At 60.0% G+C, this 14,776-nt stretch overlaps 1 protein-coding gene across 3 annotated transcripts in view; it reads right to left on the bottom strand.

The window, feature by feature from the left end:
- Nucleotides 1–3,840: 3,840 nt before the first annotated feature.
- The window catches only part of TMCC2 (transmembrane and coiled-coil domain family 2), a 37,763-nt gene continuing 26,827 nt past the window's right edge, over nucleotides 3,841–14,776 (bottom strand). For all 3 annotated transcript variants that reach the window (XM_015099129.4, XM_042256979.2, XM_027976210.3), the window contains 3 exons: nucleotides 6,918–7,861; nucleotides 5,425–5,560; nucleotides 3,841–5,185 (listed from right to left, as the gene is read on the bottom strand). In XM_015099129.4, the coding sequence (XP_014954615.2) occupies nucleotides 4,874–5,185; nucleotides 5,425–5,560; nucleotides 6,918–7,861 (1,392 nt within the window). In that variant the 3' untranslated portion in view covers nucleotides 3,841–4,873. The remainder of the gene's footprint in view (nucleotides 5,186–5,424; nucleotides 5,561–6,917; nucleotides 7,862–14,776) is intronic.

The raw sequence follows: 14,776 nt of genomic DNA, 5'->3' as shown, positions 1-14,776 counted from the left end.
TATGGATATGGACCCTATCTTGCTTTCCTTTTTGTCTCCAGTGCCTGGCACAGAGTAGGTGTTCAAAACTGCGCTTCTTAAATTTCATTGAACCCAAGGCTCAGGGAAACTGGGGGCCACCCACCTGGACTCCAGGCTGCCCAACTGTGATAGGAGCTCCAAGACCAGCGAACGGAGGGGAAGGAACAGGACCCCCGCTCAGCCCCTTCTTTCTCAGCATGCGCGCTGCTGTTTTCCAGGTCTCTCCATCCCTGGCCTGGCCCGGCCCGGCTGAGAAGATGAGGAGAGGACGAGACTGAGATAGCTGACGGGTCTGTGCTGGTGACCTGTCTCTTGCATGAGTCTTTTTAAGTCCCAGTTTCATGGGAAGTCCTCTCCTCCTCACCTCCATCTCAACTCTGAGTGCTTGGGCCTGGGCTGGGCTCACTCGAAAAAGAACAAAGGGACCCAAGAAAGCAGCAGCAGAATTCGGCCTTCCTTAGGAGCCCAGAGATCAGAGCGCTCCAACCAGCCGGAGAGCTAGATCTTTCTAAAGCCTTTACTCTGGTCTTACCAGCCATGCACTGAAATTGCTCCAAGAACAAGGCAATCAAAGAACTTTCTGGCTGGGCAGCTGGTGGGCAGCAAGGCAGCTCCCAGCTCCTTTGGGAGGTTGGCTCCAACACTTCTGCCTGAGGGCCCCTGCTGTCCCTTCTCAAGCCCTGCCCAGGCCTGTCCCGGAGCAGGTCAGAGCCTTCCTTGGGGACCCCTGGTGGCCTGCTGCCCCAGGGAGACACCCAGAGCTTGTGAAATCTCCTGTGGAAGCAGAGCCAATCAGTGAGTGGCTCCCCGGAGGCAGGGTCATGGCCAGGGTGGCCGGCCCAGCACCGCTGGGCCCAGGACAGTTAGCCTTGGGAGGTGGGGGCCCAGGGATGGGCTGCGGGGGGGTGCAAACCTCGGGGAGGACCCACGCTGGGAAGCAGCGCTGGCATCCCCGGCCTGGACCGTCCTTGCTGCCGGCTGGATGACTCAGGTCCTGCCAGCAGGTCTGGATGTGCTGTGGCAAGTCCAGCCTCCCCTCCCTCCCCTCTCCTGTCTCAGCACTCCAGGTGGAGGCCGGGCCTCCTCCTTCCCGCTCCGCTGGGAGGGTGGCTGCAACGCCTCAGCCTGAAGGCCACCGCCGGTCACTTTCTCAAGCCCTGCCCCAGAGCAGGTCAGAGCCCTCCTCCGTGGGGGACCCCAGATGGCCCAGCAGTGCCTCTACAGGCATCTGCCTCAGAGAGAGATTGGGAACCTGGAGGGAGGCACCCACATTCCACATCTTCTCGGAGCCTCACGAGCGCCCTGCCCCTTAGCCAGCCCAGGCGCCCTTATTTCAGACGAGAGGACAGAGGCCTGCAGCCTCATAGCTGGTGCCGAGTGGCTGGGCGTCCACTTAAACCTGAGCCTCCAGATACGGGCTCTCAAGTGCACACCAGGGCCCATGGTCTGGGGGAGGCAGGGCCCCCCACACTCACAGGTCCTGGGCCAGGCAGGCCTCACCTAGTCCTGGCTCAGGCTGGGGCCTGATTCCTTGGGACTGGATTTGTCTATAGGTCTTAGGGTAAAGGTGTGTGGAATAAGCAGGTTCTCAGCAACCAGGCCTTCAAGAGTTGAAGGCCACAATCTCCTGAGTCACCCTCGGCCTCGCTTGTATCTGCGGGGTCTGCTGTAGACGTCTCTTGAGCAGTTCTGCACTTGAACATCCCCTGACTTCAGGAAGGAGGAGGAGTCATAACTGCCTCGGATTAGTCCTTTATCATGTTCTAGGAACAAGACTAAGGTCTTGACACACAGAATGTCTTCTCCTCTGCGCCCCAAACCTGCGAGCCAGGTATCGTTTGCGTTCCTATGGGCAGAGGAGGAAGCGAACGGAGACACCGGGGACCTGGTCTAACCTGAGTGGTGGTGCTGGATTTGAGCCCAGGTCCGCAGGCGCCAAAGCCCAGGCTCTTACACGGGAAAGCTGACCCCACCTGAGGGCCCTGCCACACAGAGCCAGCAGGCGCCCTGGCTAAAGCTCCCCTCTTCCCCCACCCCGGGGCTCCAGGTCTCTCCTCCCCACCCTGGAATCACCCTTGAGTAGCTCTGCGTGGTGAGGGTTAGGCAGGCACCCTCTGCCTCCTACCGTCAGAGGTCTTTGGTCTTGGCCCAGGCTGCACCTGCTGCAGCTCCACGGTCTCCACGCAGCTGGCACAGCAAACAAGCCAGCTCCAGGCTGGCCAGCTACCCGCCAAGTGCTGTTGGAGCCCCGGCCCCAGGCAGTTCTGCCCCCGCCCTGGGTGGCTGAAGCCGCGGGAATGTGCCGGCCAGGCCGAGCCCTCCGAACCCCAGTGTGGGGCTTGGGGCTGAGAGGACACGCGACCTGGGACAAAGGCTGCCTGCTGTTCTGCAGTCCAGAGGGCAGTGGGCCCTGATTCAGCGTCTCACTCTGTGAGCCCAGGCGGGTGAGGCAGGTGGGTTCAAACGAGAGCAACTCATCCACAGTTTACAGAGTGCAGGGAGGCTCGGACACAAACACAGAAGGGCAGCGACTGTCAGAAGGAAACTCAGCTCCTGGTCAGGCTGGGCTTTGCACGAAGCCCCTTGTCACAAAGAGGCCAACATAAGGCCTGCCAGTTCCTCTTTTTTGCAGAAGATGGCTCTGTAGGCAGGTGCCGTCCCCCTCCTCGGGCTGTTTGCTTTGCGGCCTCAGGATCTGCTGAGAATGTCCCCCCTCCCCCCTCCCACTCGGTGTGGACTGCAGCTGGCAGTGGCATTGAAGAACCAGTGCAGAGAGGGCACCTGACCTTGGGGAGGAATGTGTGAAATGTCAGCAGCCACCCCCCACCTCGGGCCCAGGAATGCGGGTTCCTGGCCCAGCAGCCCGTGGCCCCCAAGGGAGGTGCATGTGTGGCTGGAAGAGAAGGTGGGTGCGGGGCCCAGGAATGGCATTGTTGGAAGGCCCTGCAAGGTCACCGGGTGAGACTCCCGCCTGGTTACAGAAGGTGAAGCTGAGCCGTCCAGCTGCCCTCCTGGAGGTGCCAGCCCAGCACTCACTCCGATCCAACTAAGGGCACAGTCCCTCACCCCTAAAGGCCCCTGGAGCCCACGGCCATGGGTACAGCTGTGACTTGACTTCTCAGACCTTCAGAACCACAGATGTCAGAGCCCTTCCTCCACCCATGTTGCAGATGCGGAAACTGAGGCCCAGAGAGACGGGAACTGGCCGCAGGAGCACTGACTGTGAGCCAGGTCTCGGGGGTGCGCGGTGCTTTCGCTACACTTCCATGAAGCCGGGGGTGCCTCCTGCTGACAAGGGGACTCAGGTGGGCCCACCAAGCTCCCACAGGTTTCCAGCTGGGAATCCAGCACCTTCCGCGGGTGCCCTTCCCTGTCAGGGCAGACACTCTATGGGCTTGGCCTCTATGCTCCGGCTCCTGGTGAGCCAGCAAACCTCTGCTCTAGCCACACAGCATTAATAAGGCCAACCCAACTCCAACCGATGCTCCTCTCTGGGACTGAAACCCAAGGATGTGCTGAGTAAGGACACTGCTGCCCTCTTGTGGCCATGCCTGGGCATGACTGCTGTCCTCTGGGCCTCCAGTGGCTTCTGATTCTCCTCCTCCTAGAAAGCAGCAGGGGCCAGACAGGGTGGGCACCATCTCACCCCCCTATCACCAAGGCCAGCGCTTCAGCTGCAGAAAGCAAACGGGGAAGGCTGGACCTGCTGACGTCAGATCTGAGAGGAAGGAAGAAGGTCTCATTACCCAGAACACTTGAGTGTTGGGAGCAACTCGGTGGTTTCCACGGAAACAGCCTAATGACCAACACTAGACAGGGTGGTTTGAAAGTCTGGAGGATTTATTTCTCGGGAAGGTCCACGGCAACTGGCAGGCACTCCCCTCCCCTGTTCCCAAGAGGTTCTCTCTCCTTTGGTGAGAAAGCCCCTCTCTTCTCGGAAGTGCCCCTGGGGAGACTGGGATGTGGAGAGAAACCACACGCAACACTCCAGAGCCTTAAAAAATACAGCCACAACGACCTCCCCCACACGAGTACACACATAGAAAATCAACAGACGTATAAAAGAGGCTGGCCCCGCCCCCAGCCGGGACTACCCAGAGCTAAACCGACGGAAGTGCCCGACGGCCAAGACGCGGCCCTGGCTTCAGAGAGGGCACCCAGGAGGCGGGCAGGGGCCCTCTCCCTGGAGCTCAGGACAAGGTACCAAGGAACAAACAAATAAATAAATAAATAAAGCCCTAAGAGCTTGGGCTGAGGCTTGGGGCCCCCAGGGGCGCCTTCCCTGAAGAGCAGATCCAGTGACCAGCAGAAAGAAGAGGGAAAACACAAACCCAAAGCTGCAGCCACCCGGCCTGCAGAGCCGGCATCCTCAGATGCCAGAAGGGCCCCATCCAGGACCCAGCTCTGGAGGAGGGAGGGGTGAGCTGAGAGCCTCCTGGGCCGGGGAGGCCACCCGTGCTCCTGTCTTCATCCCGGCCATCTCCATGAGCCGGGGCTGCAGCTGTCTCCTGCCTGGGCTCCCCCCCAGGAAAGCTCTCTTCGGCCTTCCTGACCCCAGGCGTCTGCTGGGAGAAGTCCTGCCAAACAGTCCATCCGGGTCCTTAGCTCCGCGTGGCCACAGGCATCTCCCCCACCTCCTGTGGGGGCTACACTTGACGCTCCCTTCAGGCCAACAAAGAAAAGGCATCAGACAGAAGAAGCACACACAGAGAAGGGGGCGGAAGTCGCCAGGACGGACAATTTGGGCAGGAGGTCAAACTGGACACACGAAGATGCCCCACAGACTCAGGAGCCCCAGGGTCCCCCCCGGTGCAGCAGGGGCCAGCGGGGAGCTGGGGGGAGCACGGGGCCCTCAGCTGGGCAGCAGCACGTGCTCCAGGAGGTAGGTGAGGGAGTCCCAGTGCTTCCAGAGCAGGAGGAGGACGAGGGCCAGGAGGGCAGTGCTGGAGACGCGCAGGCGGGTCTTCATGAGCGGCGTGATGAAGCTGGCGACGGTGGACACGAACACCAGCAGCACGGCCATGAGCGCCAGGATCACGCTGATGAACTTGCCCAGCAGGGCCCGCGCGTTGGCGTTCTCCACGCCCTCCAGCTGCACCACCTGCTGCTGCTGCTGCTGGAGCTCCAGCTTGGTGACCCGGGTCAGGCAGGACTCCACGGCCTCCTGCAGGGGCACAGGGGCGGGCGAGCTTAGGGTGGGGAGACCTCCAGTCTGAACCCCACCTGCTCCTCGGGAGGCGATGATGCCCAGGGCGCCCCCCTCCAGAGGGTGGTCAGCTGCAGCTAAGGGGCCCCGGTCCTTTCATGCTGACTATTTGGAGAGGCTGAGGGGAAGTGGAAGTCTTGATTAAGGGGAAGGGGCGGAAGCAGCCTGCTCCCAGCTTCCTCTCGGGGCTGATGTACCTGGATGTCCCGGGCCCTCTCGTAGGACTGGTAGGCCACCTTCTCCTCCATGCTGGCCAGCTCCTGCTTCAGGTTGGTCATCTCATTCTGGTGAAGTTCGGTCAGGTCATTGAGCTGTTCCTCCAGCCGCTCGTACCTGGCAGAGGGAGAACACGTGACGCCAGCCCTGGCTCCCCAAGTCTCCCATCTCCTCCCCCAGGGTCAATGTCACTCATTCTCAACAAGGACTCAATCCACCCCCTGTGTCCAGACCCGCCCAATTTTAACAGCAACAAGAAAGCTACTATACACACAGCAGGCTCCCCAGGTGCTAGTGGTAAAGAACCCACCTGCCTGTGCAGGAGACATAAGAGACGTGGGTTCAATCCCTGGGTCGGGAAGATCCCCTGGAGAAGGAAACGGCAACCTACTCCTGAACTCTTGCCTGGAGAATCCCATAGACAGAGGAGCCTGCTAAGTCCTAAGGTTGCAGAGTTGGGCACAACTGAAGCGACTTAGCACACACAAGCATATACACAGCCCTTCTTAGAGGCGGGCTCTGTGCTAGGCACTTTAGCTACCTTGCCTCCTGGGGTCCTCCTCACAAACCTTCCGATAAGGACCAGCACCATCTGCACATTTCATCCGAGAAGACTGAGGCCCAGAGGGACTGGGGACTGCCTGAGAGCACAGAGCTCACGGAAGGAGGGTCGGGGCCTGACTGTCCACAGCCTGGGCCCTGGGCCTGGGCTAAGGTGCTCCCCTGGGGACAGGGACCCAGACGCACAATCCCTGTCCCAAAGGCACAGATATCAGAGGACGACTGTTACGTGGGGGCACTGAGTTTTCAGGCAGGTTTCTCCCCCCATTTTCCAATCCTTCTTCAAATATGCCAAGGAGGAAAAGAGCTATCTAAAGACAAACTCTCTAAGGATCCCAAGGAACAAGTGCCCAACGCCACGCGCAAGGCGCAGAGCAGAGCAGAGCCAGCAGAGGGAGGGCGTGGGGGCTCCAGCTGATCCCAGGCCGGCTCGCTGGCTCCGGCCGGACGTTCCCACGGACCGTGCCAGATAGCTGCGCAGGGCGCAGTCCTCACAAACCCTGTGAGCCGGGATTCACGTTACTCCCGCTTCACAGATGAGGACACCAGGTGCAGAGAGCAAGGACTTTGTCCACGGTAAAGAGTGGGAAAAGTAGAGCTGGGATCCAAACCCAGGTGACCTGCCCCTGGGGTCAGTGCTCTTAGCCAGAGTCGCTCCAGATAAGAAGCTGGCCCCTGCCTCGGTTTCCCCTTTTGCACAACCACCATGTACTCAAGTAGGGATGCCATAACGCTCCTTCCAGAGGCCCCGTCATCCTATCTTCCAATCGCCCTGGAAGCTGGTGGAAGGCCCCTGGGGGCCTCCTCCTGGCCCCTTCCAGCAGTCCAGGGCGCTGGGAGATGCTGCGTCTGCTTCCACCACTGAACCTGAAATCCGGCCCCTCTCACCGGCGGGGCGGCGCGGCGCACGCACCTGTAGCGCTCCTCCTGCAGGCACTGGGTCATGTAGGTGTAGTCTCTCTGCAGCTGCGCCTTCAGGTCCTCCATCGAGTCCTCCAGGTGCGACTGGCCCTCCTTGATCTCCCGCAGTTCTTCCAGCACAGCGTCCACGTTGCCGGGGCCCCCGTACAGCGGGCCGGACTTGGGGCTCCCGGGCGCGGCGGCGGCGGGCCCGGCCCCCGAGTTGCTGCCCGCGCCCGCCGAGCTGGCGCTGGCGCTGGAGCACTCGTCGTCGCTGGCGTACTTGGGGCTGGACACGAGCGTGGCGCTGCCGCTCAGCGCCCGGGCCGCCTCCTCGGGGGGCCCGTCGTCCAGGGGGTCCTTCAGGTGCGCGATGTTGTCGGCGCTGCCGAACTTGTTCCGGATGAGGCTGGCAAACTCCCGGGGCTTGGACACCACGGCGGAGTGCGTGGCCTGCGAGAGGCCCGAGAGGCTGCCCTTGACGCCCTCCACCACGCCGCCCCCGAAGCCGCTGATGCCGGCGCGCACGTTGGCGCCCACGTCCTTGAGGCCCTGCTGCATGTCCCGCAGCACGTCCTTGGGCTGCCGCGACGGCCCGTTCTGCTCGATCTCCCTCAGGCGCCGGCGGCAGTGCTCCAGCTTCTTGTGCAGCTGGGCGATGGTCTGCGCCGACTTCTGGTTCTTCTTCTCGAACACCTGCTTGATGCGGGATGCCTGCTGCTTGTCGGCGTTGTTGGCCAGCTTCAGGTACTCCGCCACGTTGTCGTCCCGCGCCTCCTGCTCGATCTTGATCTGCTCCGTGATCTTAAGGATCTTCTGGTGCAGGTGCTCGATGGCCGCCTTGGTCCGCTGGGGGTCTGGGGCCCCGTCCGGCACGTCCAAGCTGATGGGGCCATCGGCGTCACCATGGCCGGGGCCGCCGGCAAGGTTCAGGGCCAGGAAGTCCCCCTTGTCGACCTGGGGAGGAAGGCAAGCAAAGCAAGCTACAGCCCATCAGGAAACCGAGGGAAGGGGGGTTCCCCGAGCCTCTGGACTTGGTTTCGCTCTCTGGAAAATGGACGCAGGATGAATAGGAAATTTTTAAGGAAGGAGTTCAAAAGAGTCCCAGCAGTGGCAACAGAATCCCCTCCCACCGTCATTTATGAAGGGCGTGCACACCTACCCCCTGCCTGATCCCTACCACGTCCCTGCCATGCAGTTGGGCAGACCTGCGCCTCCTTCGGTGCAGAGAGTTCAAGCAACTTGGCTGGGGATAAACAGCTACAGGAAGATAGAACTGGCAGCCCAGGATTCTTGCTGCCCCATCACATGGACCAAGCAGGCCCGAGGCTTCACCGTTATTCCAGGTTATTTCTCAGGGAGCAGACACACCGTTCCCCTGGACTCAGGCATCCATAAGGCTCCTGCCTGGAGCAGTCCTCTCTCTCAGGCTGACCGGAGCCTCACTTGGGAAGTAACCCCCACTTTCCCACGTGGGCTTCCCGGGTGTGGCTCAGCAGGCTCCCCAGCTCTGCCGATGCCTCTCCCCGTCCTGCCCTTACCTTGCCGCTCCCTGGAGTCGTCAGCAGCCTCTTGCACTTCATGGTGGTGGGGGCGCCTGGGCCCGCCCTGTCCCAGAGGAGCAGGCGAGGAGCGCACACCCCTGCCTGCCGGCGGGGTCTCGGGGGACTCGGGTCCCAGAAGGCACCCACAGGCCGGGGGACGCGGGGCCCAGGCGAGGGGCCTGGGGACACCTGCCGCCCAGTGTGGAAGGAGCTGAACGGGCGGCAGGGAGAGGACTGTGCCTTTTCCTCTCCGGCAGGCGGGCTCCCCGGGTGCATCAGGGCAGCACAGAGAGGAGCCCAGAAAGGAGACAAGATGGGGGGTGGAGCGGAGCGAGGGGCAGGAAGGGGCACAGAGGATGGGCGAGGGGGAGACAGGCTGGATGGAAACGGGCAGGCCTGGAGCCCCACTCTGCCGGGCCGGACCCCCCTCAGCCCGCTGGAGGGCCTCGGTCCACAGCCGAGTCCCCAAGCGTCTTATCACCATGCAGCAACGGAAGCAGCAGGAAACAGCTCAACCCCATGTATTTTTACACACAGCACACCCCAGGACAGCGGCCGGGTCAGATCGTTCGCTCTCTATGTGTATGTTGTGGTGGGGGCAGGATGAGATATACGTGGGGGAAGGGGTTAAACACAAACAAAGTGGCCCCTTCAGCTCACGCAACGGAAGCAGCCCGTGCCAATTACAGGCAGAAGTCACTGGGCTCCATTTCTCGCAAGGTACAAAGTTACTGGAAAACACCATGAAAAACAACAGCCCTGCCAAACTCAGGAGGCTCCCCTGTGGGCTTCCTCTCCAGCCTTCCCAGGTCATGGTGCCACTGGGGATGCTGGGAACAATACCATCCCTTCCCATCCCTCCTAAGGTCGGGACTTTCCTCGTGTCCCCGTGCCCTCTGCCAGGTGCTGGTATCTTCATGACTTTGCACACCAGAGGGGCCCACACCGATCCCGAGGTCTACTCGCTGCATCACAGACTTCAAACGGCATCCTGCAGTTAAACCCCTTCCTCCAGTGCTGCTCCCTACAGTGACGGCAAACAGACGGCCTCTGGACCTTCCTGACCCTCGGTCTTCCCCCCTGTAAAATGGGGACACTCATATCTCTTCTCAGGCCTCTGGTGAGGGGCATGCCACATGATGTCCCAGGGCACTTGGCACAGTGTGGGCACACAGGTACTCATCTGTGCTGGCTGGGTCTGGCAGCACAACTTTGTGTGGTGGAGGAAATGAAGTGTATTTAAAAGATGATACCAAAAAATTCACTCATCATTGAAACGATGAGACAAAATTAAATTCTATATGCAACACAGCTTTTAATACTAGCTCATTATTGATTCGGGGATTTTTGCAGAAACTAATACTTGTGGCTGGCAATTTGCTGCACAGTGATATTGAAACCTCTCTGGTCAGTAACGTTCAGGTAACAAGAGATGTTGAAAGTGTTAGTCACACAGTTGTGTCCAGCTCTTTGCCACCTCATGGACTGTAGCTGCCAGGCTCCTCTGTCCATGGAATTCTTCAGGCAAGAACACTGGCTGCTGCTGCTGCTGCTAAGCCGCTTCAGTCGTGTCCGACTCTGTGCAGCCCCATAGACAGCAGCCCACCAGGCTCCGCCGTCCCTGCGATTCTCCAGGCAAGAACACTGGAGTGGGTTGCCATTTCCTTCTCCAATGCATGAAATTGAAAAGTGAAAGTGAAGTTGCTCAGTCGTGTCCAACTCTTAGCAACCCCATGGACTGCAGCCTACCAGGCTCCTCTGTCCATGGGATTTTCCAGGCAAGAGTACTGGAGTGGGGTGCCATTGCCTGGAGAGGGTAGCAATTCCCTTCTCCAGGGGATATCCCTGACCCAGGGATCAAACCCGGGTCTCCTGTATTGCAGGCAGATTCTTTACCATCTGAGCCACCAGGGAAGCCAGTAGAGGCAAGGCTATGGTTTTTCCCTGTGGTCATGTATGGATGTGAGAGCTGGGCCATAAAGAAGGCTGAGCACCAAAGAACTGATGCTTCTGAACTGTGGTGTTAAGAGAAGATTTTTGAGAGTCCCTTGGACTGCAAGGAGATCTAACCAGTCCATCCTAAAGGAAATCAGTTCTGAATATTCACTGGAAGGACTGATGCTGGAGCTGAAACTCCATCAGGCCAGGAGGAGAAGGGGATGACAGAGGATGAGATGGTTGGATGGCATCACTGTCTGAATGGGCAGGAGTCTGAGAAAATTTTCCGGGCGACAGTGAAGGACAGGGAAGCCTGGTGTGCTGCGGTCCATGGGATGGCAAAGAGCTGGACACGATGCAGCGAGTAAGCAATGGCAGCCAAAGGCACGTCCCTGGCCAGTAGCGTGCTAAAGAACTTGACCCCTTTATAAGGCCGCTTTCCAAGGTGCTTTCCCAAGAGACTCAACACTTTTCCTCTCTTCCGCTCCCTTCACAGGAGAAAGAACAACCAGAAACGATTGTGATCTGGCTGCTCCACGGCCTGGTGCTCAGCTGGGCCCTGGGCTTGTCTTTATAAAGAGGAGCGCGTCAGTCCGCCCACTGGAGGAGTGTGGGAAGACCTAATGAGACGGGGACTCAAAAAGCCTGCGAAAAGCAGAAGTCCTTGGGATCACAAGGGAGTGTAAGACGGCAAATTCCCTGCCTGTCCTGGCTCCAGCCTGGCAGCTCTGAGCCTTTTACCCCTCGATCTGGTGGCTCTCTAGCTTACAAGTAGAAAAGCAGAGTTGCAACTGGCTGTGAAATCCCCGTGAATGAGAGAACAGACGCTCCAGGAAACCAGCAGGGCTTGGTGGTGAGCTCTTCCTCACCAGCCGGCCCTCTTCTCTGTCGTGGTGCCCAGACTCAAGCCGGGGGGTCCCGCAGCAGGGCCCCAGCTCCCTCCTGCCCCTCCACTGAGGTCTATAATGCCTGCAGCGTCTGGTCACCTCAGGTTACAAAACACCCCACTTTCTTCCTCGGTCTCCCCCGAGGGAGGCAAGTAGGGAGTTCTCCACTCCCTCACGTCCCCCAGCACATCCCCCAAGCCTGCAACACCCTTTTAGAACTAAAGAAAAACAGGGTCCCCAGGGAAAGAGAGCCGAGGAGGCTGCAGACAGACGGGCAGAGGCTCAGAGAGGGATTACGGTTTAACAAAGAAAGGAAAATTAGAGCATTAGGAGAAAAAGATGAGAAAGCTGTTAAGAGGCCGTAACAAGCAGCCCCGGAGGAGAATGGGATTTGCCCCCCAAAAATGAAGGAGAATGGCAAGGAGACAGGATGCAGGACCCATGCAGGCCGCTAGAAAGGGCACGAAGGATGCGAGTGGACACTGGCTTAGAGCGCTGGCTCTGTCCCTCACCGGCGATTTGCCTTCGGATACGTCATTAACTTTCCTAGGACTCAGCTCCACCCCCCTCGACAGATTGTCGGGGGAATGAAACGAGACCGTGAGGACAGTGGCCGTGGTGCAGCCTTGGGGCACAGACACGAGCCGCAGTCAACCGACAGTGCACACCCACCAGGACAGCCACAGTTTAGAAAGGGAACTAGCAAGGGCTGCCAAGGATGTGGGGAAATCAGAGCCTTCATACCGTGCCAGTAGGAATGCAAAATGGTGTACCCACTGCGGAACACAGTTTGGAGGCTCCTCAAAAAGTTAAACACAGACTTATCACATGACCCGGCACCTCCACTCCTAGGTACACCCGCAAGCAGTTGAAGGTGGGTGTTTAAACAAGCACTGGTGCACACGTGTTCACAGCAGCACTAAGCCAAAGGGTGGTGGACACAAGTCAAACGTCCGCGGATCACTGGGAAGCAAAACTAGTACAGCCACACTCTGGAATATTACTTGACTATACAAAGAGTGAAGAAAGACTGATACACACCACAACACGGAGGAACCTCAGGAACACCAAGTAAAAGGAACTAGATACTAAGGGTCACATTCCTTTTATAGGAAATGTGCGGAATAGTTAAATTCTTAGTGACAGAAGGCAGAATAACGGCTGCCAGGGGCTGGGGAAGGGAGAGATGGGGAGTGGCTGCTTAACGGGCCCGGGATTCCTCTGGGGATGATGAAAGAGCTCTGGCGCTAGACAGAGGTGGCGGGGCGGCACAGCCTGCGTGTGCGAGGCCTGGTCCTCAACCTGCCAGCCTGCGCTGCAGGTCCAGCCCGTGTCCTGTTACAGGGTGGGTGGCAGGAGGGTGTCTGGCTCCTTCCTCTTACAGCCACATTCTGAACACAGCAGAAGCTCTAACTCACTCCCTCAAAAGAGGAGCAATACAGATCACCGAGCTGCAGGCCGCTAGCAGGAGAAAACTCCCAGGGCCCACCGGCCCCTGAGCATGGCGCTGGGTGGGCTACACGGGCCCCAGCCCTCTGTCCAGGCCCAGCCACCAGCACCAAGGCCTCCTCTCCCCACTCTCCCATCTAAGGGGCCGGATGCTCTGCAGGTGCCTGGCCCCACGACGAATCCCTGAGCGCTGTCGGACGCGGGGCAAGTTCTAAGAAGAGGCGAACCATGAGGGTGAGCCCTGCTTCCTCCATGACCCCGACCCACACAAGCCGGCCAGGAGGCTACCAGCAGGCAGTGGTGCTCCCTGCTCAGGGCGACCGACAGCCAGGGCTGAGGGTATGGACACCAAGGTCCCAGAACTGCTGATGGGCGCTCTGGGAGAGCCAAAGTGGGGCACTGCCTGCGTCTGGGATGCAACTCTCCCTGCTCGTCCCCGTGCTCTGGTGAGACCCCTCCACACACACCTCATACAAGGCTGCACAGCGCCTCGGACTCTCCTCCCTGCTCCCTTCCAGCAGCACCCAGTGAAGCCAGATCAGGCGCTCCGCCAGATTACAGGGCTCCCTGCCCAGGCTCCCCGGGGCCTCCCAAGACGCCCAGGTCCTCCGGGGCCTGAGCCCACGTCCTCGGGTTAACCCCACTGGACACGGGTCTTCCTCCCACGTGCTAGCCCAGCAGCCTGGGTCTCTGAGGCTCTCATGAAGCCCGTCCATACAGAGGGGAAGGGCACTAGCGTGTCAGGGGTCAGTTTCCTCAGCAACAGTACATCATAAACATTCTTCAGGATGGACCACGTGCACAGTCACACCTGCAAGGAGTGCGTGCTCCATAGCTGTGCTCCGAGGCTCCCCGCCTGCAACTCCCCTCCTGCGGGGACAACAGCCCTGCCTACATTTACAGAGTGCTCCCTGCTTACAAAGGGGTCCCCAGGGCAGGCTGACACAGAAGTTGGGGCCTTCCTGTTTCAGCTCCCTGTTCAGGAGTCGAAAAGCCAATGCTAAGTTCTGTTTTAGGGAAAAAAAAAGGGGGGGGGGGGAAGCGTGTGGCTCCTCTGCTTCCCTTTAGGAGGTCAGGGTGGCCCCGACATCCTGGGCCAGGTGGCCTCTGGGCCCCTTCCAGGGAGGAGAGCAATGGAGTCAGGCGTCCATCCCACCTTGTCTGTGGGTCTGGCTGGGCAGGCCGAGTCCACGCACGGTACTACCTCTGGGCAAGGCCTGGGCCAGCAGAGGCCGAGAGCCCCGCAGGCAAGGGTAACGGGGTTGTGGGCCGGGGTGACTCAGCAGAGATGCCTCCATCTGCTGACTCCTGGCCCCGTGACTGTGATCTGAGCACCTTTCTCAGAATGGAGAGCACACGGATTCCTCTTCCACTGGCTCCCCGAAGGAAAGGGAGGGGAGTCAGGCCAGGGTGGAGAGGGGCAGTCATGGCCGGCTAACATCCCTCTGCCCAAACAGGCAGGTGCCTCTGTGATGAAGCTGGGAGGGAGGCAACCTGATGTCTCCCATCCGACCTGACGCTCGGGCCAGAGCAGGCTGGGAGGAGGACGTCAACCCTGGGCCCTGAGTCGGTGGCTGGCCCGTTCTTCCAGATCAGCCGGTGTGGCCTGCGGGCTCTCTCCTGCTGCTACGGACAGGCAGGCATGAGAGGCCACTCACCCCAGCTCTGGAGCATAATGACCGCCAGCCCAAGCCGGCGGAGGAGGGCCAGGAAGGTGAGAGTGAGGAGGGGAGGGCACCACCTTCGGGGGAGGGCCGGGAAGGCGAGAGTGAGGAGCGGAGGGCACCACCTTCCGTTGGCGCCTGGGAGCCGAAGCGGCTCTGCTCCTGAGGGCAGGAAGGCCAGTGTTTAGATAAAGGGGCACACGTGGAGGAGCACACACGCACCTGGGCCTGGAGAAGAGGAGGATGAAAAACTCCTGCAGTGAGGGCCCAGGGATTCGAGGGCGGGCGCTGAGCGGGGGCTGGCTCCTGACGCAGCACCCCGTCCTCCTGGTACCCCGCCCTCAGCGGATTAACCAGGAGCTTTACCCTAGGGCCAAGTCCACACAGACA

This window comes from Ovis aries, chromosome 12 (genome assembly GCF_016772045.2).
Source record: "Ovis aries strain OAR_USU_Benz2616 breed Rambouillet chromosome 12, ARS-UI_Ramb_v3.0, whole genome shotgun sequence".
NCBI classification, from domain to species: Eukaryota; Metazoa; Chordata; class Mammalia; order Artiodactyla; family Bovidae; genus Ovis; species Ovis aries.
The sequence above is the reverse complement of the archived record's forward strand: the minus strand, read 5'-3'. Positions and strand labels throughout refer to the sequence as shown.